Here is a 24005-nt window from a genome sequence, read left to right as displayed (position 1 = left end):
CTGAACACTTCCACCATATTTTCTTCATCTGGTTGACTGATAAAAATAGAACTGGTACGGGGTTACAGTTTTGGGTCTCTAATAGAGACAGAACTATTGCGAGACTAATTTGTGGACTGAGAGACAACACTGTTCGGAAGCAACTGCTACAGAAACGTGGTCTACGGAGTGCGTGTGTTCGCTACACTGCGACAACTATAACTAGTTTTACGATATCCTTAGGCGCCTCGCGTCGGTGAGTAGCACGTAGCAACGGAGTTTTCTGACCGTCTACTGCAACGTTAACGTCACGTGTAGCTATAGACAATATTCCAGTCTAGCTAGTTTTACGCTATTTGCGGAAACTATCACGGAAGTAAACATGCAAATTTCCCAGTAATCTAGATGACGTATATAAACTTGGTAGGTTCGTCGAGCGTTTCGCGGTCGTAACCAAGACAATCGAAATGTACAGGATAGACGTATGTACCGAGTTCTGTTGTAAAGCCAGTGGTATATACATGTATCGTATATCTGTTGCCATTTCTACTTTTACCGGCAAAAAATTAACTATCTCAGTGTTAGATACAGCACGGCAGGGATTGTGATGATACTGTAGTACGGGACGTGTCAATAGTTGACAGTAGGTGGCATAATCGTTAGAGTGTCGATGCAAGGGTGCATTTCTTTTGCCTCTTCTGCTCTTCTGGAATAGAGGTGTCAGAAGAGAACAGAAGAGCTCGATCATGCGCAGTCTGATCAGAAGAGCCAAACCAAAGAAATGACCAGAAGAGGACCTAGAAGAGCTGAGCATGCGCATTAATAGTTTACACGTCCAGACGTACTCTAGTTGTGAAATTAATTAGCAAATAAGGTTTTCACTAAAGAAATTGGATCTCTACTCGAAGAGGCGACTTCTACAACCGTTGTCTCCGTTTCTGGTTCCTTAAAGAGGTCCTTGGAGAACACCCACTAGCAGTAGCTGTAGTTGTGGGACTTGATATTGCTGGAAGACCACTTGGTTTCCAAAGCAATGGAAGCGAAGGACGCTCGTACGGCTCCATCAATACGCGCGTTTTTAATGCGCATGTCTCACAAGTCACTAGACCTCTTCTCTTCTGCCTCTTCCGCCTTTCAGCCAGAAGAGCCAGAAGAGGTCTCGTGCCTCTTCTAACACTTTAGAAGAAGGGGAGAGAAGCAAAAGAAACAACCAGAAGAGATCGCGTGACTCTTCTGGCCTCTTCCAGAAGAGCAGAAGAGGCAAAAGAAATGCACCCCAAGAGATAAATTAGGACGAGGTGGATCGGATCAATTTGACGGCGACTAGTGTGTGTTGTTCGTCGATAGGTGCGTCAAAGCTGTTCATTGAAAGAAAAGCTGCTTAGTTCGTCTAGTTCTTGATATACGATCCTTTGGGAAGACGAGTGAGTATGTAGAGGACGGTGTCGAATGCTCGTACAGTAATAGGTGTGAATTGTAGCTGAGGTCAAATAAGGAGGAAAGCTGCGCTTTGCGTGGAGCCTTGTCCACGAATTGCGTCACAGAACATTTGGTGCAGACTCCTAGGTTCGAGTTGTCTGTCTGAGCGGTGACCTTGCAGTCGCATTTGCGACAAGCAACATATTTGGTGAGTCGTTGTACACCAAGAAGAGTGACGTTTTCTATTGTTTGAGTTCCGTCGTTGATTGATGTCGTGTAGGTGTTGCCTAGGTCGGCAATAGAGGTAGCCGTAGATAGTGCCGCAACGCTGATAGCACAATTGACGTTCCCCTGTAGGTGGTGATGACAACATTGCTCAGTATATAAAACTGCAACATCCAGAGTGTTGACGTGTTGCCAAAGAGTATAAGTAGAGTAGATAAAGTAGCGTCGGCAAAAAATCGTCGCCGTTTGTTTTTGTAAATTTTTGCTTGGTATGGTAGCCGTCTCGGTCAAAGATACCACTTTTACCATTACGGTGATTAGTTCGCTATTAGGTAATGTTTCAACCTTGTCTAGAGTGATGACGTCGTCTGGACAGCTTTGTACAAGTCGGCGCTGGTGTTATCGTACATATCTATAGGTGTGGTGTGTATAGCCGTTCAAATTCGATAATTTTTTTTACCAGACTGACGACTTTGCTGAACAGAGCAATTGTAAATAACGACGAGAGTTCGGTTATGGTGGTATTGTTGTAGTAAAGGTTGTTGCTTTAATTAATTAATTACGGAATCCAACAATTCGGACGTTGTTGCGTTTGGTATCCGCTAATTGTCCGTCGAAGTATAGCTTTTGGGCTTGTCTTCATAGGTGAACTAAACATGACGAATCCGTGAATAGTTGTTTGTTCTTGTGATGTCGGTAGTTCATCGAAGTAGAGATATTCGTCAGTTCTATCAGCTGTAGCGCATTTCCGTGAAGTAACTGATTGCAAATGGTCGGTTGGCATTCTTCAGAAAACAGTTTAGTAGTCTAGAGAACGAGTAGGTCTAGGCAAATGAAATATTTTGGTCGTGTGTATCGTATTTGTAGACATAGTCTAGACAGACGTGATAGATGAGAAAAAGCATCAAAGACACCGCCTTGACGCAGATGGCATCCTTTAATTAATGTTGCCGACGCTGGAATAGAATTCATTTCTATTCCAGCATCAGCGTCGGCCTCGGCGTCAACATATGAACCAGGCTTAAGAGGTTATTGACTTATGAAGAGTATTCTATACCCTCAACTACAGGTATGTGATGTTAGGAAAGAAGTAGCTAATTATGGTGATTGCCGAAGGTGAGAGATAGCAAGTGTTGCTACTTGAGAAGTACATGTATTGTTATAGATTCGCGTTAACAATACGATCGTAAGTGTACATTTGATTATTACGCATGGAATGTGATCAATTGTCGTTTAGTCTTGCAGCGGTTGCAGTTCTATATGACTTCCATTGTCAAATTTGGTTCTTCTCTAGAGACAGGAATTGATGAAACCCCAAGGGTGGAGATTGTTGGCGGGTTTTTATTTGAAGAAGACAAGAAGTAGGTATACGTCGACCTAAAAAGCACAGAAAAAGAATTACGAAGTCAACAAAACCTTGCATGGGTTTTTTCTTTGCAAGGTTGATGGAATTACTCGATCTCGTAGAAGTAAAGGCTTACCCGGTTGTTCGAAAACGGGTACTGTACTAACTATCTAGACGTTTTGTTGCTACATACGGTATTTTCGTATTATGTATTACATTACATACGGTTATGTATTTTACGGTACGCCGTATGTATTTTAGGCTATGTTGTCTATAGTAAAAATTCTATACAAATACGCAACGTCACGTGTACATATCAATTTACTACAACTTGCAATTGTGTGCACAGAGTGGTAGTGTTCCTAGACTGATTACGACTCTACATAGAATGTGAAAGTATGTATATACGTATATATATATAATACGTATACAGTTTAGAGTGTCCAGACACCGATGAAAGAGCTAGCAAACCAACTAACTAAGATGCTCGGAAATTGGAGGATGTGTATCTAGGAAGTTTTGGTTCTAGAGAGTACAGAGAATAGCAGTGATTCGAAAGTACAGTACCACTATCTCAGTTATATTTAATCGAAACGTAGGACTAATTAGACTACATCTAGTATTCTAAATAGAAACTGTAAGGAGATATAACGTTATATTTACATACTACTATTTGCTGATGCTCTATGTTCACACTTTTTCTCTTACAGTAATTAGTTAACACATTTACTAGCTAATGTTGTTTTTAATATTGTTTTTTGTTTTCATTTATTTATTTTTAATTTTTTAATTTTTTATATAATATCTCGATCATTTTAATTTTTAATTTTTTATATAGTATCTCGATCATGGACAGCCATACGGTCAAAAAATTTATAAACATAGCAATTAATTAATGTTAGCAAGCACAACAATAATTATTGTCACAGAGAAGTCGTTGCGCTGTAGAAAAAATGCTCATGGCAGTTGGCAGTAACAGCAAACAGGGACTTGCTCACAGTGTTTGGCATACAATGCTATATTGTTGCTTTTGGGGAGAGTGTCAGTTTCTCTGTGTGGATACAATAGAGAAGATGTGTCCTCATGCATGCATTTCTTGTTGCTCATAGTCAACTGAAGAAGGATCAATTCTATTAACCAGTTGAAGTGAGTATTGTATGAAAGAACTGTGTTGACGTGTAGTCATAGAAGTCAATGTATTTATTCTGGAGAGAACTTTGCTGTAGTATTAGTCCGTGTCGTCAGGATCATTGACGCGAATTTAAGTGAGACTAAAAATTGTTGACAATTTCTGATTTGAAGAAAAGGTTAATTAAATTGGCAGGTTGGGATTCCTAAAAATGGTGACCGAGGATATTGCAGGGAGGCAGAGAACATTCACGAAAAACTACCTTTTTGCATGATCTCTTGGCATTACTAGTAGCCTTGGTCGAAAGTATAGGTCTAATGAGCCCCGGTTTTGCTATGCCTTGCTGCTAGTTCATGTTACAGGGGCGGACCCTATGAAATCAGTGTAGTTTATTAGTAATGAAGTAAAACCTAAAAGTAAACATCCATCTAGTCGGTCGTCGACAAGAATGACTGCTGTAACCAGAGGATCCGCCTCAGGATAATAACGTTTGCGAGAACTTGCATCCATTAGTCTAGACTCTAGCATGAACCCGTCAGTGTGAAAACTTGATAATGGCGGAGCCCGTTGATCCAGGTAGAGATGGAGACACGCGGAATTGACGGTGCATAGTTGACTGATGTGACCGTTCAGTATGAAATTGAGCCGAGCCGTAGAGGTGTATGTTAGTGCTGTCAATTACATTGATATTCATGATTGTGACGCTTTGACGGACGCGGCAAGCGACTAATGTCCCGCATAATTTTTGCAACTAGATCTACCTCTAATAATTACGTAGAACATGCAGTACGTCGGCTAGGGTCGATAGCGAATCAGCCTACATAGAGAAATGTGCGTTGGAGATCTAGAAGATTAGTGAATCTACCACACAAACTAGCCACAGGGGCTGACATACTAGACTGGCGTAACTTCAGTCTCTCACGTACTACACGTCTATCGACGTCACACTGGGCGCGCAAACGCGGAAGTTAATGCGTGGTTTGGAACTCCGAATCATGTTGTCTTGTGTGAATCACGTGTTTTCACTAGCTGTACGGTACGGACTGAGTCGCTTGGAACATCGAAGTCGACTATGTCCACAAGCTATAATGAGGAAGAACCGTTGATGATCAATGGCGCTACGCATGGAAACATTCAAGAAAAGAGCGACGAGCATAAAAAAGAAACAAAGGTCTACAGAGTGAGGTTCTACATTCTAGCAGCTGCAACTTTACTTGGATTCTCTCAAGGATGGATCTGGAACACTTTTGGTCCAATTCAAGGCCCTGCAGAGTGTGTATTCAACTGGAGTGACTCGACTATTGCTCTGATGGCAAACTGGGGTCCTATATCCTACATTGTCTCTGTTGTCTTTTTTTCGTGGATTATGGATGTAAAAGGTTGGATCGAGATCTACTGAGCTTAGACGTCGTTTGAGTTTTGTATGTTTTGATGAAAGGTTTACGATGGGCGATGGTAATTACAGGTGCTTTGGTAGCTGGTGGTGCTGGTATTCGTTGTATCAGTATGGAGCCAGTGACGGCGACATGGTGAGAGTGATCCACAGCTAAAGTCAATTGTTTCATTTTCAAAAGCAAGTCACTATGACAACAGGTTGAATCATGTTGGGTTATTTCTGAATGGTTTGGCTGGCCCAGTTGTAATGTCTGCTCCACCTCTTATATCAGCAGTGTGGTTTCCACCAGGCCAGAGGACCACTGCAACTGCTGTGACAGCACTGTCAAATTATTATGGTGTGTCATTTTCATTTGTTATTGGACCGATTCTTGTGCCTTATAAGAAGTCTAATGTGACACTCAATGGGACTGTGATGTCACACAAGTATGAAAATTGATAAATAATATTTTTGTTTGTATCTGAATTTAAAGCGTCTATCTTCTACAGTTGTTTAGCAAATCATAGTGAACCCAATATAACAACTAACTTACGTAAGTTGCCTTTTAGTTTTTTAATAGAAGAAGATGACTGTTATACTGTGGTTATAGACACACTTACGGAAGACATTCGACTGTATACATTTGTAGGTATGTGTGTGTTCACATGCGTGCCTGTGTGTGTGTGTGTGTGTGTGTGTGTGTGTGTGTGTGTGTGTGTGTGTGTGTGTGTGTGTGTGTGTGTGGTGTGTGTGTGTGGTGTGTGTGTGTGTGTGTGTGTGTGTGTGTGTGTGTGTGTGTGTGTGTGTGTGTGTGTGTGTGTGTGTGTGTGTGTGTGTGTGTGTGTGTGTGTGTGTGTGTGTGTGTAATTGTGACTCTCTATACACACATCTTATTAATACTTTTTAGAATTTGCTGTAGCAGCTGGAGCTTTTCTTCTTCTTCTTATTTATTTTCCTAAGAAGCCTCCTTCACCACCGAGTATTACAGCAGGATGTCAACGAACTAGTTTTGTAAAGGGACTGCAACAGCTTAGAAAGTAACAGTGCCAATTGTCAAATAGTGTACTTTATGTTTGTAGTAAGCATTTACTTGATTAAATTTATTCAAACTTTTTTCTTATGTATTTGACAGACGTAAACAGTTTTGGCTTGTTTGCATAGCTTATGGAATTTGTACAGGTAAAGCATTGACATTTGGGTGTTGTAGATGCTTAGATAGAATTCCGCTGTTCTTTCTAGGAGCTTTTTCTGGATGGGGAGCTATATTGGATGTTAACCTGAAACATTTTGGTATTGATGAGGTATATTGTCATAGAGAATCAGGTTTATATAATAGCGACGTTAATTAATGTATATGTTCACATGCAGACTGAAGCTGGGTGGATTGGCTTTTACTCTAATCTTGCTGGGTCTGTTGCTGGCTTGCTTTTTTCAGGGTAAGAAACAAACTGATGCTGTGTGTGTGTGTGTGTGTGTGTGTGTGTGTGTGTGTGTGTGTGTGTGTGTGTGTGTGTGTGTGTGTGTGTGTGTGTGTGTGTGTGTGTGTGTGTGTGTGTGTTGACGTGTAAAAGTTAAATATAGTCAATGCAACTGTGGTTTGTCTTGCAGAATTGCTGATTATCTGAAGCGTCGTACAAAAGTTGTATTAATATTGATCTTGTTTGGAGCCACAGCCTCTTTTTCTTGGTTTCTACTTATTTGTTTGAAAGTTCTTCCATCGTCCACAGGTCAGTAGCATTATTCTCTTTTCTAGCAATTTTCAACCAAAGTCTTTTCGTTCAGCTTGTTTGTACATTTCTGCCACTCTTGGTGGCCTTTTCATCAATGGTGCTATTCCATTATTCTATGAGCTCGCTGTTGAATCAACGTATCCAATAGCAGAGGGCACAACGACGGGCATCCTGACAATGATGAACAATCTTGGGTGTTTGATATTTCTTCTTATGCCCATGTTCAGAGAACTGAAAAATTCCATGGATAAATGGATGAATCCTGCAATGGCTGCAGCATGCTTAGTGTGCATTCCCATAATGCTGCTTTTCAGAGCTCAATACCAACGATTGTCGATTGATTTGATTGGGTCAAAAGACAATTCATAATTTTATATTACTAATCTTTTTACTATTGCATATTGTGTATCTAGTATTTGGTGGTACGAATGTAATTTCAAGTTTAGATGCGCAACAGATTTTGGCGCGCGAGCGCGCAGACGCAACTACTGTACTTAAAACTTAACCTTAAACTCTAAATATCTGGACCTGCCAATTTCTTGGTCACGCCTCCCAGCTATCATGCAGCTGGGCTTTCGAGCGCTACTCGGCGGAAAGGGGTCTGGCTACGCGAGACTATGGCTGATGTTAGGTCAACTGATGGCTGCCTAGTGCCCCAGTCAAAGACCAGGTGTCGTAGACTCGTGAGTCGAGAGAAGCAATTGTATGTAAGGTCCTTGCTTATTAATGAAATTATGCCATAGCTCGCCATCACTGTGATTTGAACTTGCCACCCAGCAAGGTTCCAGATATACTCACTCCCTAAGATGACTCTTTAACCAATTGAGCTACAGCACCACGTACACACACACACACACACACACACACACACACACACACACACACACACACGCACACACACGCGCAGACACACACACACACACACACACACACACACACACACACACACACACACACACACACACGCAGACACACACACACACACACACACACACACACACACACACACACACACACACACACGCACACACACACACGCACGCACACACACACACACACACACACACACACACACACACACACACACAAGTTACATGCAGACTCAGTGACTCAGTGCTCCTTTGCAAACTTCATATGGCATTATAATTAACATTGTCTGTCACTTATTTAATTAAGAAAATAGAATTACTACTGCACTTAACTAATTATTAATAAATTATCCTTGTTTCGTAGTCTCGCGTAGCAAGCCCTTTTTTGTTTCCTAGTTGGCTCGAGTGTGCAGCCGGTCGCCTCCCCACCTGATCCACGTAACTCTAACTCCGCCCTCGGCTAGTCATCAAGTTGGAAAGTTTGGCGGTACTGTACACACGTACACGCGTATAGACGCCAACCGGATATCAAAGGGGGCGGGGCTACGCGAGACTAGACTCGCGTCGATCGGTGTACCGAAAGTTTGCAAAAGTCTCTATAAACCTAGTTAAAAAGTAACTCTCCAGTTAAAAGGAGCGATATTAATTAATGAAGTCTCTCGATTCTCCTTGCCTCGTTCCTGGGTGCACGTGGACAATCTTATCCGGGAGTTGAAATTTACACAGTTTGGGAACAGAGGTTTGGGAACGAGGCTCTAGAGAGTACGAATCGCGCACTCTTCGGTAGGAGCCTGGAGGACTTATCGGATTTGAGACAACCAGTTTACTGTTACGGGAACATGCGCAGGAGGTCCGACAGCGAATCAGCTTCCTAGTTGCAGAAGAACGAAGAAATGTTCTTTGGAGATCTAGAAGCGAATAAATAATCTGCTGAACTTTTATAGTAACGATCAGCTGACACGTCCGATCTCTCACAGTCCACGTGTTGTAGCAGCCGGCCTTTTTGACGTGTGGTCTGGAACCCGAGTCATTTTAGTGTGCCACTAAGAAAATGGAGGCGATTATTGTATTGTCATCTACACCGATTGGTGTGAATCACGTGTTGTCTTCTGTACACTGCATGAGTAGCTTGGGGCTTAGAAGTCAACTATGTCCACAAACAATGAGGAAGAGCCACTGATGATCAATGGCACAAAGCATGGCAACATTCAAGAAAAGAGCGATGAGCACAGAAAAGAAACGAAGGTCTACAGAGTGAGGTTCTACATTCTAGCAGCTGCAACTTTACTTGGATTTTCTCAAGGATGGATCTGGAACACTTTTGGTCCAATTCAAGGCCCTGCAGAGCTTGTATTCAACTGGAGTGACTCGACTATTGCTCTGATGGCAAACTGGGGTTCTATAGCCTACATTGTCTCTGTTGTCTTTTTCTCGTGGATTATGGATGTAAAAGGTTGGATCGAGATCTACTGAACTTAGACGTCGTTTGAGTTTTTGTATGTTTTGATGAAAGGTTTACGATGGGCGATGGTAATTACAGGTGCTTTGGTAGCTGGTGGTGCTGGTATTCGTTGTATCAGTATGGAGCCAGTGAAGGCGACATGGTGAGAATGATCCACAACTAAAGTCAATTGTTTTATTTTCAAAAGCAAGTCACTATGACAACAGGTTGAATCATGTTGGGTTATTTCTGAATGGTTTGGCTGCCCCAGTTGTAATGTCTTCTCCACCGCTTATATCAGCAGTGTGGTTTCCACCGGGCCAGAGGACTACTGCAACTGCTGTGACAGCACTTTCAAGTTATTATGGCATGTCATTTGCATTTGTTATTGGACCTATTCTTGTGCCTTATAAGAAGTCCAATGTGACATTCAATGGGACCGCGATATTACACAAGTATGAAAATTGATGGATGATATTTGTTGTGTATATATTAATCTAACTATAGTGTCTATCTTCTACAGTCATGTAGCGAATCATAGTGAACACAATATAACAACTAACTTACGTAAGCAGTCTTTTTGTTGTTATATAGAAGATGACTGTTATACTGTGGTTTGTAGACAAACTTAGGGAAGACATTCGAGTGTACACATTTATAGGTATGTGCGTGAGCACGTGTGTGTGTGTGTGTGTGTGTGTGTGTGTGTGTGTGTGTGTGTGTGTGTGTGTGCATGCCAGCAGTGTCCAGCAAAGCTGTGTGTTGGCACCTGCCTTATTCTACTTTGACATTGCCATTCACATGGCTTTGGACAAGCACAGATCACAAGGAAAGGACATCAAAGTATAACCTACCTTCATGATGCCCATCTTGTCGAGAACAGGAAGACCTTGAGATTCGAATCTCTGGTGACTGATTTGAGTATGCCGACGATATGGCTCTTCTCTCTGACAATTGGTTTGACCTCATCACAATGCTGGATTTCTTATCAAACTGCTGTATGAAACTAGGTCTCACTATTAGCTGCAAAAAGACAAAACCCTTAGCTGTTCTATCGGCCATCTGAGTGCTCACACATTCAATCTCCTGTATCCATCCACCTTGTTGTTGGAGACGAGCCTATTGAAGTGGTCTCTCATTTCCAGTACTTGGGAAGCATTGTTCAAAATGATTGTGGATTGGACACAGAGATTAATTCTGGAATCTGTAAAGCCTCATGCCTTTCAGTCTCTCTCTTGGATCTTGTGGTATTAACGTATAAGATCAAGACAAGCACCAGGGTTCATCTTTTAACAGTGTGATCCTTCCAACCTTGCTGTATAGTCTCGAGTGCACCGTCCTCCTTGAGTCTTGTGGGCGTCGTTTTGAGTCATTTTTGATTTGTTGCCTTCGAATTATATTGGGGATCTCGGTCAGGGAGCAGAAGCATCACACTACGACATGCAAGATGGCCAAACAGCAAAGGATCTCATCAATTCTACTACAACGTTACCTTCATTTCTTGAACATCTCTCAAAGATGTCAATGATTGCTTACCCAAGCAGCTTCTTGTGTCTGCTCCTGTTGGTTGCAAGCACAATGTTGATGGACAGAAGCGTAGTTGGAATGATGTTGTGACTGGTGACCTCAAACAGTGTAACTTGTTAGAATCCTGGAGCGAGAAAGCTGAAGAGCATAACTCTTGGTGCTCCATCATCAAACATAGCGCAGGACAATTCAACAATGAAGCAGATGACAAAGAGAAGAGCCTCAGAGATGACAGAAAATGACGACGAGAACAACGACTTGTAAAACCGTGAGTCTTTTGCACTGTACTCAATCCTGGCTGCTAATTTCAGGCATCTAACAAAGCAGGTTTGATTAGTTACCAACGTTGTCATTCTACTGCCTCAGTATTCCATGTCAGTTTGGTCATCAGACTTTCAAACAGCAAGGTCTTTATAACCACCAATGTTTTTGTCGAGACAGACCTCGAGCAGTGTAGACTTGAAGTTTTTTGGCCTGCATCTCCTGTACTCTTATGGTAATCATGAAGCACAAGCAGCAAATGGATGGAGGGATTGATTGATTGTGTGTGTGTGTGTGTGTGTGTGTGTGTGTGTGTGTGTGTGTGTGTGTGTGTGTGTGTGTGTGTGTGTGTGTGTGTGTGTGTGTGTGTGTGTGTGTGTCACTGTGTCTGTACACCTGCAGACAAATTCTTTAATATGCGAGTGCATACACTTACCGGTAATATTTTTCAGAATTTGCTGCAGCAGCCGGAGCATTTCTTCTAGTACTTGTTTATTTTCCTAAAAAGCCTCCTTTACCACCGAGTATTACAGCAAGATGTCAACGAACTAGCTTTGTAAAGGGACTGCAACAGCTTAGAAGGTAACAACTCAAAATTCAAAAATGCACTGCATATCTACAGTAAGCATTTATTTAATTAAAACTTATTGTTATTTTATGTGGCAGACGTAACCAGTTTTGGCTTCTTTGCATAGCTTATGGAATTTGTGCAGGTAAAGCTTTGCCATTTGGGTGTTGTACATTAGTAGATGTTGAAATTGATTCTCTTTTTTAGGATCATTTGCTGGATGGGGAGCTATATTGGATGTCAACTTGAAAAGTTTTTATATTGATGAGGTACTATTGTCTTGGAGAATCAGGTTATTGAGATTGATGTAAATGTCTTCAGACTGAGGCTGGGTGGATTGGCTTTTACTCTAATCTTGCTGGGTCTGTTGCTGCCTTGTTTTTTTCAGGGTAAGAAACTTATGCTGTGTGTGTGTGTGTGTGTGTGTGTGTGTGTGTGTGTGTGTGTGTGTGCGCGCGCGCGCGTGCGTGCATGTGTGCATGCGTGCATGCATGTGTGTGTGTGTGCATGTGTGTGTGCGTGTGTGGTGTGTGTGTGCGTGCGTGTGTGTGTGCGTGCATGCATGTGTGGTGGTGTGGTGGTGGTGGTGGTTGTGGTGGTGGTGGTGGTGGTGGTGGTGTGGTGGTGGTGGTGGTTGTGGTGGTGGTGGTGGTGGTGGTGGTGGTGGTGTGTGTGTGTGTGTGTGTGCACGCGTGTGTGTGTGTGTGTGTGTGTGTGTGTGTGTGTGTGTGTACACGTGCATGTGTTGGACTATAGTTACATATTGTTAATGAAACTACTGTTTTATGTGCAGAATCGCTGATTATCTGAAGCGTCGTACAAAAGTTGTATTAATATTGATCTTGTTTGGAGCCACAGCCTCTTTTTCTTGGTTTCTACTTATTTGTTTGAAAGTTCTTCCATTTTCTACAGGTCAGTAGCGTTATTCTCTTTCTAGCAATTTTCAACCAAAGTCTTAATTTTCTTCTAGCTTGTTTGTACATTTCTGCCACTCTGGGTGGTCTTTTCATCAATGGTGCTGTCCCATTATTCTATGAGCTCGCTGTTGAATCAACTTATCCAATAGCAGAGGGCACTACGACGGGCATTCTTACAATGATGAGCAATCTTGGGTGTGTGATATTTCTTCTTATGCCCATGTTCAGCCAATTGAAGAATTCCATGGATAAATGGATGAATCCTTCAATGGCTGCAGCATGCTTGGTGTGCATTCCCATAATGCTGCTTTTCCGCGCTCAATATCAACGATTGTCGATTGACTTGAGAGGTTCAAAAGACAATTCATAATTTCATATTACTAGTTTTGTTTTGGTATTTATAAATGTATTTAGTATTTGGTAATGCAGATGTAATTTCTTGTTTGGATGTCCAAGAGATTTTAACACTTTCTCTCTCTCTCTCTCTCTCTCACACACACACACACACACACACGCACACACACACACACACACACACACACACACACACACACACACACTTGGATGTTACCTGGTGATCTTTGGTAAAATCCTTAGATATCATGTGGGGCACGGTCGCACCTGTACAGTACATGTGTTGAGACAGATTAGTGTAATGGTTGCTGTTATTTATTTTATTGACATACACGTGTGATATCCTCCTCTGAAACAGAATTGGCATTTCCAGCAAGGAACAATCTGTTCAGAAATAGCATGATCTCCAATCTCAATCCATACTTCTTACCAGACCCTACCATACAGTATCGCTACATCTAGTACTTGATTAAATGTACAACAAAAAAATTGGCAATAATTGCAGTTATTTTATTTTGTTATCTGCAACAGTCTTGCTGACACCATGCAAGATAAGACGATACTACAAAGATATGAAAGTTGTATGGTGATTTAGTCAGTTAATTCATTGGCAGTTGGTTGCACCTTCTCCAAGGTCCACTACTTCTCCAATAAGTTCATGTCTTGGAGTAATTGGTGGCTGTACTGTACGTACGCAGGACGTTTAGCGTCTCCTGCAAGAAGAGAGGTCAGGTCTGATGTCACGTGACGTTGCAATAGTCTTAGAGTTTGGAGTAGTAACTGGAATGTGAGTGTTGCAGTACTAGTCTATTTGCTTACCCGGTCCATAACACACGACCGATCTCATTCGTTGAGGGATATGGCTGCAGTTGCCATGCATGCTATGCACAGATAGTATAGCTTTGGTACACGTACTGCTCATGCGTCGTGCCGTATCAAATGTCCTAGCTCTAAACGTTTGAGATGGTCTAATTAATTAATTCTTTCGCACCACGACGCACATGCTGTTTTCTCTCGGGCTATACAAACCTCTATTTGCGAGAAAGTTGAAGAAAAAAAGAAAGCAGTACTAGACTCGACCCAGCCTCTCTTCGCCTCCGTATTGTCAATCCTCGCCTGCGGAGAGAGACTGGGTCGAGTCCAGAGAAGTATGTAACTAGGCTTGTACTTAAAACTGCATGAGCAAAAGTGAACAGCTACAATTAATTAATTTATTAATTGGTTTTAAAAGTCGTCTGATCAGCTTGTACTTGTGTTTTAGTTAATTAACGACTGTAGACTTGTAGCTAGCTAGAGACTGTCTACCTTACCATGTTAGATAACCGACAGTTGAACCTCGCTACCGTCGACTCTCTTTTGATTCTCGTACGAAGTATTTGTATGCATGACATGCATGTCCAGGGGCGGCGGAGCCGGGGGGGCTGGGGGGCTAGAGCCCCCCAACTTTATCAACTTTATGCTGTAGAATTTCTGCTTTCTGTAATGTTTACCCTTTCAGCCCCCTCAACTTTCAACTCGCTCCGCCGCCCCTGTGTCGATGTACAGTAAAAATGGATACGTGAGTTTTAGCTAGCGTTATCTGTAGCGCGCTTTAGCTTGTGACACGTCATCACTGTGATTCTAGACTCGCTCGATCGGCACTTGTACTCCAAAGTTAACTTAACAGTTGACACGCGTGTGCAGCTATAAACTACAGTCGCCCGGTTGCATGAAATGTAGCAATCTCTTCAAATCTCAATTAATTTATTATTAACTAATTCATCCGGGCATCTCTCACGACGAAATGGCCTTTTTTATTTCGTGTCTAGTCCTCATCTTGTCACTGCTGTGGGATTCAGATGGTGAGAGGGAAACATAATTTGCAACAATTGGATACAGATTACTCAAAATTTCTTTTACTGTAATAGCCTCATGCAAGCTTGAGCCACGGACTGTCGGTGGAAGCGTTTCCACTAGCGACATGGTCGTCACTGAATATTGTGCAGCAACGCGACTCTACGAAATCAAGTGTGACGGTGATGTTGTCGTAGACACAAATGTTGAGATGGTCACTCACTGCTCCAGAAAAACCGATAGCTACATTACGAATTGGAGTTCTGCGACTTTGTTCCCGCCAGTCAAATCAAAAGTTGGTTGGTTTCCTATAGAAACATCATCGCCTGTCAAGAAAACAGATGCTGGCGTTTATTGTTGCGGGCTGACAAACGTTGATGTCGAGGAAAATTGCTTTAGTCTTTATGTCCAAGGTTCGTGACGTATACACTGTATCTTAATTAGGTTGACTAAACAATTGTGTTTGACGTGAGTTATAGCAATTAATGCAGACACAGTTTATTAGACCGACTTTGGGTATTGGCGTTTCAAGAAACGCCAAAAAGCCAAGAAACTGTAGAGTCTAGATAGCAAAGATGTTCTAGCTAGACTGTACATTGTACATAATTAGTAGAGCATACAGATGTACATCAGTAAATGTATGTATGTATATATATATATATATATATATATATATATATATATATATATATATATATATATATATGTGTGTGTGTGTGTGTGTGTATATATATATATATATATATATATATATATATATATATATATATATATATATATATATATATATATACATACATACATACATTTCTTGATGTATGTATGTATGTATGTATGTATGTATGTATGTATGTATGTATGTATGTATGTATGTATGTATGTATGTATTAGGAGTTGTAGCAACTTCGAAATAAAACAGAAAAAATGTATGTCTGTATGTATGCATGTATGTAAGTATGTTGTATAAATACACCAGCAAATGGCTCAAGGAGTAATTACAAGTCAATATGTATGCGCCATCTGTCATCGCGATTGTCATTCTCGTATTGGTCTCTATGCACACGAACAAGCACACAAGCGATGGTTGAATTCTAATTGGTAGAGAAGTCGTGAACTCGTATACGAGTAGCAGACAATGAATGAATAAATGTATGTATGTATGTATGTATGTATCTATGTATGTTACTGCCGCATATGTATGTATTTTTGTATGTATATGGTATGTATCTATATGGTATGTATGTATGTAAATATTATTGTATATGTAATGTGAGTGTGTGTGTGTGTGTGTGTGTGTGTGTGTGTGTGTGTGTGTGTGTGTGTGTGTGTGTGTGTGTGTGTGTGTGTGTGTGTGTGTGTGTGGTGTGGGTGATGGTGGTGGTGGTGTGGGTGGTGGTGTGGGTGGTGTGGGTGGGTGGTGTGGGTGGGGTTGGGAATTGGGTTGGGGGTTGGGTGGGGTTGGGTGGGTGGGGTGTGCGTGCGTGCGTATATTGTATGTGTCTAAACTTGAATACAAACGGTGCAAAAACATGGTGGTGATAGAGGTCAGTGAGTGATTGGGCTTTACAATTTTTGCATTGAGGTTCTTACCACCAAAATGACCGCTAGACAAGTAACCATCATTCCAAAAACTGTGAAACGATTTTCTATTGACATCAGCGTTTCTGCAAATGAAAATAAGGTTATAATATAGATATATGTATACAAAGTTTAGGTTAGGAAAACTAAAAATTTTGTATATACAGGTTGAAATACAAATTATAGTTGCATTTCAGTCTCGCCTAGGAACGATTTACGCTAGACTGCAGTCACCATACATTTACGTAAGTTAGTAGGGACTGTTTTTGATCGAATTGGCTGGCCATCAAACACATGCTGGCTAGATCTAGGAACTTTCCTTGAACACGTGATTTCTGGAAAGGCAATGTGACTTGTTTGCATGTCTTCGAAGTGACACTATACCTACAGCTAACATTCTGAACGAAACACAATCTGCATGGTACACATGCACACACTGCACTCTAGACTACATTGATTATTTTTTGTTTAGAGGTTCCTCATCCCGTTTTGACTGTGGAAAACGACTGTTCATTGGCTCAACCAAACGTCGATGTCAGCGGTTCCACCCTTCAGTGTCTACGTTGCACCGTTACTACCATATGTAACAATCTGCAGTCTTCTACTGAAGACTGTAGGATACTACCAGAACCAGTTGTCTCATTTGTCCGTGGCAGCAAAACAATCTTTGGCAATTTGGTCTATTCTGGCCCACTAACAATCAATAGGACAGTACACATACTGTCCTGGATGCTGCCAGTATACTCAGAAGACGAAAACGAGACTTACCATTGTATACTAACACTACCGATGTGTAGCACAAACGAAACTCAAAGTAACAGCATTTATTATTCTCGAACAAACGACGTCAAAAAAGGAGAGAACAACGATGCAATAGGGATCGGAGTTCCTGTTGTTGTTGTTGTTGTTGTTGCTGCTGCTGTTGTTGTGTTACTGGCTATACATAATTTTTGCAAAAACAAGAAAAACCAAATCGAAAACCAAATCGAAAAACAAATCGAAAACCAAATCGAAGACGATCCTTGTATGTAGACTGCATCATCCAGTGTTGATATTAACTTAGTCATGGTTTCTGTTGTTGCAGCTATAGATCTTCGAGAAGAGTTTGGGTTCGAAAGAGAGTATTCTGTCTGATTGCTCGTCTGCGCCATAGTAGCTGCTATAAGCACGTATGTCTATTTCTAGAGCGGCTAGCTTTTGATTTGCTGTGTAACTATTGCACGCGCATGCAGAACTATCGACAGATGGTCTACACACTGAACTTAGATATTGTATACGGGATATATATAAAATACTGCTGTACGACTAGAAATAGCCAAGTATACTGTTCGCTAAACGCTGGAGTAAAATTTAGAGATTTCATCTGCAACAAGAGTCTGGTAGGCTTTTACGTACTCTCTAGTCTAGGGAGCTAGGGGTACAAAAATTAGCATGCACTGCTGTCCTGGAGATACACCAACCGCCACGTCGATTTCTACGCAAACGCCAAGTTTGCTAGATATTCATACCGCTGAATGGCCTTTGACAAAGTCACATGCATCGATCTATAGATCATGCAGCCTCTAGAGTCACTAACGATTCTCGGGGCGCTGTGTTGGGATTCAGAAAAGAATCAGAATATTGTATAGCTGTACCGTCACCCTGAAGATAGGCTTCTAGTCATGTCAGATCTAGACTCTGTAGAGTCCGGTTTCTCAGATCCCAGTCCCATAAGAGGCTTCAACTCAGATTTATAGAGTACAGTATGTATATAAATTAAAATAAATAAACAAATAAATAAATAAATAAGTAAGTAAGTAAATAAATAAATAAATAAATAAATAAATAAATAAGTAAATAAATATATAAATAGATAAATAAGTAAGTAAGTAAGTAAATAAATAAATAGATAAATAAATAGATAAATACATAAATAGATAAGTAAGTAAGTAAGTAAATAAATAAATAAATAGATAAATAAATAAATAAATAAGTAGGTAAGTAAATAAATAAATAAATAGTATATATACATATATATATATAAGTATGTTACAAAAGGATCACCTGTAATTGTAAGGTCTATCTGGCTAAAATTGCAATTTTTCTTTTGATCATGTTCACGGTTTACTATCAACCTCACTGTAGGACACAAACACTACACATGTGGCAAATATAGACTTTTTGAAGGGTTCACATTCAGACTTTGACGGCTGGATGCTTTTGTATATTAAATTTGTATTCAGATTGATACACGACTATCAGAAAGAACTCGAAATCATTTCTACTTGCACCCAAACAATTACCTCTTATAATTAAAATTACGAAATTTACCAAGCAGAACAACACTTGCATGCGTTGCTGGTAGTAAACTGAGTTCATTAATTAACTACAAGCCGTGAGGTCTACGGGACTTACTTCGCGTAAGCACGCGACGAGAGAGAACGACAACGACATACTCAAACCGTTAATTAACGAGAACAAAACCAAAAGTGGCATCAACATGTAAGAATGTGAAAGCAAATGCTAAACGTTGCACATTTTTGCATATGTAACTAGCATGCACTTTCAGTTAAATTTGTTTACGAACTTGGTCAATAATTTGAAGTATTCACATCCATGCACTAGTATTTGTTAGTGCACACAGTCACTGCTGTACATTAGTTGATGTCATTAAATCGACGACAAGAGAAAAATGAGGCGAGCCGACTACAGAAACTATAACTATACTAGACAACCACTTGATCACACTTTAGATCGACTCGCAATTCTCTAGCAGAGATACGTTACCTCTAGAGCTTTGCCCAAATTTGGTAGATTGAACATGTTGCCTTAGAGACAATGGTCGTGCATGTACAGTGTATACATCATTAGAAACATGCTGCAGCGAATCCCGACGACGCACACAAAATACGCGTCCTTCTCATGATCATGTGCGATTCCCTGCCTTTGACGTGCGACCACCTTCAGTCCTAGGCAATTAATTAGAACAAGATTAGTCGTAGACCCGGGATATGCATGGCCAATAGCTATCTAGAATACTTACCTGCACTTACATAACTGAGACCACCTCCATTTGATGACCAAGTTTGCATGGTGGGCTCTTGAAGTGGTCGCAAACGGGAGAGACCACTGCATGTATTCATTTATAGATATGAAAAAGAAATTTGTGTGGTCTATATCACGTGATGGTCAGGCAATTTACATTCTCAGAACGAAACTGACTGCAGCACAAGTACAACAGTCTAATATATTGATATCCATACATCAACTTCTTCTTTAATACTATTAGAGCTAGAGTTATCATTAGATCAACCAGTGATTATAACTTCAAGCTGCACGCTCTAGCTGTGCAGTACATTACCGTGACGCTATAGCTGGACGTTTGTACCTTTGCATCAAGAGACGCCTAGACGATTGTATCTAGGCATGCATTTGCAAAGCGTCACTTTCAGGAAGCATTTTTTTGCTATTTTGTTTCTGCTCTGGATCAGCGGCGATCTAGGTAAATTGTACAGATTTGCACTAAAGTGTATCATTTCCCCATTGTGTTAGCTCGTCTAGGTGCAGGATTCGATCCTACGTCACGAGTTGAAATTTACTCAATGCCGGCTGTTCCAGTCATCTATCTGGACCGACACAATCGGTTTATTGACTTGTTTTGTTGCAGTTGGACGCGGAGTCCGCGGTGGTCTCACAACGGTCGCGCCATTGCAGAAAACTGCTCGAAATCAACAAGAAAGAGCGTCGACTTCGTTTGCGGCTGTCGAGTTCACATCGCTCTCCCAAAAGCTCAACATGCGGGCGTCTACAAATGCCACGACAAGCTTAATGCTTCTCTAGAAGCAGAAAAGCATGTACAAAGTAAGTGGAAAGAGTTGCATTTACAGTATATAGTATCACTAGATCTCCATAGCTTTAGATAAAAAATTTCTTATGTAGAGTTGTACTGTGCACAATGTAGCTACATACTTTCAGTACTGTACTCTAGATAAATTATCTAAATTTGACTTTCGATTTCATGCAGCATATGTGGCTCATCTGAATTCATCAACAATTAACGCATCAAAGAACGATTCTGTCACATTATCTTGTGATTATTGGTCCTTTGTCTACTTGTATCCTCCTCCTACTGCTTTTTGGTATAATCAAGATGGAGTCGTGGTTCACTACGGTGTCAACTACACGATACACAATGCGGGCCTTGGCGATATCGGTCACTACTACTGCAAGATACGGAACAGCTACTACATGAACCCTATCAGGAAGAACGTCACTCTCTACGTCTTCGGTCAAGCATGAGTCTCATTCACGAATCTGTTTTGTATTAGTAATGGTTAATATTAATATTTACAATAATAATATTTACAGTAATATCTGAATATTTACAATAATAATGCTGTCCTATTTCTCTATCAAATATGACACGAGGCAACACACTGTACAGCTTTCTCTAGTACAACACGAGCGTTCTCACCATCCGGTGTGAAGAAACATTGAGACGTAAACAGATGCTGTTACTTGACCCAAAATTGGCGACACGAAATCAAAACCATGATAAAGTGAAGTAGCTAGGCTTCGTGAATTATAGGGATGCACAAACTTAACGGCGCCATTTGAAATAGTTGTAAAATCCGTTGCGAAGCAAAAATGATCAGTTTTATTACTTTCCTGACTTTTAAGAATGCAGCAAATTATGGTAATTAATTATTTTTTATTGAAAGTTTTTCTAACGTTTAGCATCATTGACCTTGTGCACCCCGTATACTATAGCTAGTTGATACGCTAGCTGCAGAGGCCTCAGCTATTAAATGTAATGATTTTAAAAATGAATTAATCCGTGCATGACTGCCTCTGTAGATCTGAAAATTTGTTAGAGGTAGTCTGAAATAGCTGGTGAGAAATAAAAGCCCAACTTTTACTAAAACAAGAACTCGCAAGATATCCTACGTTATAAAGCCAACACTTAGTGAAAGCTCATGCATGACTAAAATATTGGAAAGTACAGTACTTACCAGGCCTCTTCGTATACCTACGCTACAAACAAAAATTAGTAAATTCTAGACTTTAGACTTTCTCAGTTTTTGCTATGACAATAATTATTGCGGATATCTACACTCTAGAGCAAAGATGTAATAACATAGCCACTACCGTTTGATATCGGTTATCCGGGCAAATCACTTTTATATACCCGGACACACTCTGGGCCCAACTTACCCGGATAAGCAGATCTCTATATACTCACTGTGTAGCAGCAATAATACCAAAATAGCAATTTAATACTTTTAATAATAAATTATTAAAATTCTAATATTTAATAATAATAAAATAACAAATAAATATTATTACACCTAACAACTAGAGGTAAACCTAAACGTGTTTGCTTTTTGGTTTGCAGTGGCCGTTCGCTGTGTGGTTGAACCGTCTCGACTCAACGTTTCTATCAATGAACCGTTCTATGTAAACATCACAGTTAGTGGACATCCCCCAGTGTATAAGCGCAACTTCAAATGTCCCTTTCAGTCAGGATGGATCTACGACTACATTTATAACAAAACGTACGAAGAAAAGTTGGGAATAAAATTTTTCGGAGTTACCATTGACGAAACTGGAAGAGGTGATTCTAGACCGATTAGACTGGCAGAAGTAGTGCAACCGGCAGAAAATGGAAGTCACGAGTGCGTTCTTTACTTAGACATCGTTTCAGCAAACGGTCTGTCGTCTACTACATTGCCAGCTGTAGAACCTAGTGTCACACCGGCAATGTGTTTTGCGATGTCCTTCGCAAATACAACAGTCTGCAGTGTAAAACAGGTGCGCAAGTACGTGTGTGCATGCATGCGCGCATCAAAGTAAAATAATTAACAAAGTAGTGCATGTGTAGTGTGACTTCAGTGGCGGATCTAGGATTTGTTATACGGGGTCACAAAACTGGAGGTGTGGGCGTGTCTTTTAGGCTGAAGGCTATAGGTACATGTATCCATGAACACGGACTTCGATTTTTATTAGTGTGTATAGAAAGCTATACAGAAAGCTATACTACCTAAATATAGTTTACCAGGGGCAATAAAGAAGTGGCGCACCATCCTTCTTGGCAGCTAAGTAGCAACCAAATGCGTTTTCAATGACGTCACGAGTTAGGCTAGATGAACGAATATCAAGATGAAAAAATTTGTCTCCAGTAATCTAAACATTTGTTTGAGACTATACGCTATCAATTGACTCGGATTTTAACTATAAACTCAAGAAAAGGGCTCTAAACGGAGGCACGTGCGTCAGTACCTCCGGGTACGTGCCAGTGCCCCTGGGGCACAGCGCCCAGTATACAGCCGCCTGGATCCGCTACAGTTGGTATTATATCTAGACTTATTTTGGGGTGTACTTTTTAGGCGATGCGATTCTTGTCAAGCCTAGCTAGTAGAGAGATACCAGGCTGTCGGACAACATTGAACACATTTGAAATGGCGTCGTTATTTATTTCCGGAGCAAAGCCGACTTGTTCTCAACTAGTCATCCTCGGAGAGCTCTCATCTGCCAACTGCTCTACTCAACAATTGCTATTGTCAGCGAACAATATGCTGCAACAAATGAAGGGAGCATTTTCGTTTCTTGGTTTTGAAACTGCAGACAAGTTCACGAACCTTTGTCATCCCGTGTCCTTAGATGGTCGACTTTGCTCTACAGTTGTACGTTGCTCCAAGTACAAGCCACTAAGCAACCTTATCTACAAATGTAATGCCAAAGATAAACTCGTAACTACAAGAGGACGGCATTCCAATCTAGACACTTTAGACTCTGCTTACAGTCACTACTGTCTTACTTAATTAATTAATTGAAAGACACAGTGTACATACACACAGTACTATCATTACAAAGCCGTCTGTCAGTTGAACTGTGTTCAGTCTCTACTACATCTCCGGGACCAGACCGTGTAGCCTCTTGATAGCCTCGATGGTACTCAGGCCCTCTTGCGCGGCCGTTGTCATACCAGACCATTTTGCGTTGTCTTGCCTAAATCCTGTACAGTATAACACGATAACATTTCTAGAATTAAGTATTGGTTTTACAAAATTAATTAAGGTAGTTTACAATGTTGCACAGGTTGTACAGTAGACGTAAACCTATTAATAGTAATATATTAGATAGTAATTAATTGTAGCTTGTGTATGTGTATGTGTGTTTGTGTCTGTATGCTGCCCTGTAAGGGAACTGTTAGAGGTAGCCTCACCCCAGCCGCAGTGTGAAGGCAGCGCAATGGGACCAAGGCTGTCAGTGTGTCTGGTGTTGCGGACTGACAAATGTTGATGTCGAGAAAAATTGCGTAGAACGATATCTCCTGACATCGCAGGGCCTGGCAGGTCCGGCATTGGTTGGACCATTTTTTTAAAAGTTGAGTTTGCCAATCGATATCGACGACTATAAACTTCCGGAATAGGATGTACCTGATTAAATGTACTAGATATTTTATATCTTTAGACT

General features: G+C 40.8%; 4 protein-coding genes and 1 long non-coding RNA gene across 8 annotated transcripts; 4 read left to right on the top strand and 1 right to left on the bottom strand.

The window, feature by feature from the left end:
- Positions 1-2873: 2873 nt before the first annotated feature.
- LOC134196276 (uncharacterized) lies at positions 2874-19667 on the bottom strand. 3 transcript variants are annotated; one of them, XR_009972504.1, is made up of 8 exons: positions 19573-19667; positions 19317-19498; positions 16563-16636; positions 13472-13575; positions 13357-13406; positions 11005-11800; positions 10367-10945; positions 2874-3000 (listed from the first exon to the last, which is right to left on the bottom strand). It is a non-coding gene; the product is annotated as an uncharacterized LOC134196276 (long non-coding RNA). The 3 variants fall into 3 exon arrangements; XR_009972503.1 differs by lacking the exon at positions 2874-3000 and having other exon boundaries at positions 10239-10945; XR_009972505.1 differs by lacking the exon at positions 2874-3000 and having other exon boundaries at positions 10239-10945; positions 13472-13523.
- LOC134196271 (solute carrier family 49 member 4-like) lies at positions 5129-7660 on the top strand. Its single transcript, XM_062665364.1, has 11 exons — positions 5129-5476; positions 5536-5626; positions 5691-5918; positions 5982-6025; positions 6083-6121; positions 6380-6509; positions 6605-6651; positions 6712-6773; positions 6841-6908; positions 7081-7199; positions 7255-7660. The coding sequence occupies exons 1-11, from the start codon at positions 5170-5172 to the stop codon at positions 7569-7571; spliced, it is 1452 nt and encodes a 483-aa protein (XP_062521348.1). The 5' UTR covers positions 5129-5169; the 3' UTR covers positions 7572-7660.
- Positions 8772-13280, top strand: LOC134196272 (solute carrier family 49 member 4-like). Of its 2 annotated transcripts, XM_062665366.1 has the most exons (12): positions 9226-9316; positions 9375-9524; positions 9585-9675; positions 9740-9967; positions 10036-10079; positions 10135-10173; positions 11753-11882; positions 11967-12013; positions 12076-12137; positions 12190-12257; positions 12662-12780; positions 12839-13280. In XM_062665366.1, the coding sequence occupies exons 2-12, from the start codon at positions 9455-9457 to the stop codon at positions 13153-13155; spliced, it is 1215 nt and encodes a 404-aa protein (XP_062521350.1). In that variant the 5' UTR covers positions 9226-9316; positions 9375-9454; the 3' UTR covers positions 13156-13280. The 2 variants fall into 2 exon arrangements, with proteins under 2 accessions (XP_062521349.1, XP_062521350.1); XM_062665365.1 differs by having other exon boundaries at positions 8772-9524.
- LOC134196275 (uncharacterized) lies at positions 14731-17908 on the top strand. The gene is made up of 4 exons (XM_062665368.1): positions 14731-14980; positions 15047-15385; positions 17023-17574; positions 17635-17908. The coding sequence occupies exons 1-4, from the start codon at positions 14923-14925 to the stop codon at positions 17682-17684; spliced, it is 999 nt and encodes a 332-aa protein (XP_062521352.1). The 5' UTR covers positions 14731-14922; the 3' UTR covers positions 17685-17908.
- Positions 19668-19955: 288 nt separating the features above from the next.
- On the top strand, positions 19956-23421 carry LOC134196862 (uncharacterized). The gene is made up of 5 exons (XM_062666084.1): positions 19956-20031; positions 20091-20390; positions 20554-20817; positions 21925-22340; positions 22916-23421. The coding sequence occupies exons 1-5, from the start codon at positions 19956-19958 to the stop codon at positions 23348-23350; spliced, it is 1491 nt and encodes a 496-aa protein (XP_062522068.1). The 3' UTR covers positions 23351-23421.
- The last annotated feature ends 584 nt before the right edge of the window (positions 23422-24005 follow it).

Source organism: Corticium candelabrum, chromosome 21 (assembly GCF_963422355.1).
Source record: "Corticium candelabrum chromosome 21, ooCorCand1.1, whole genome shotgun sequence".
In the NCBI taxonomy this organism is placed as follows: Eukaryota; Metazoa; Porifera; class Homoscleromorpha; order Homosclerophorida; family Plakinidae; genus Corticium; species Corticium candelabrum.
Note: the sequence above shows the minus strand (reverse complement) of the source record. Positions and strands in the feature narration are given on the sequence as shown.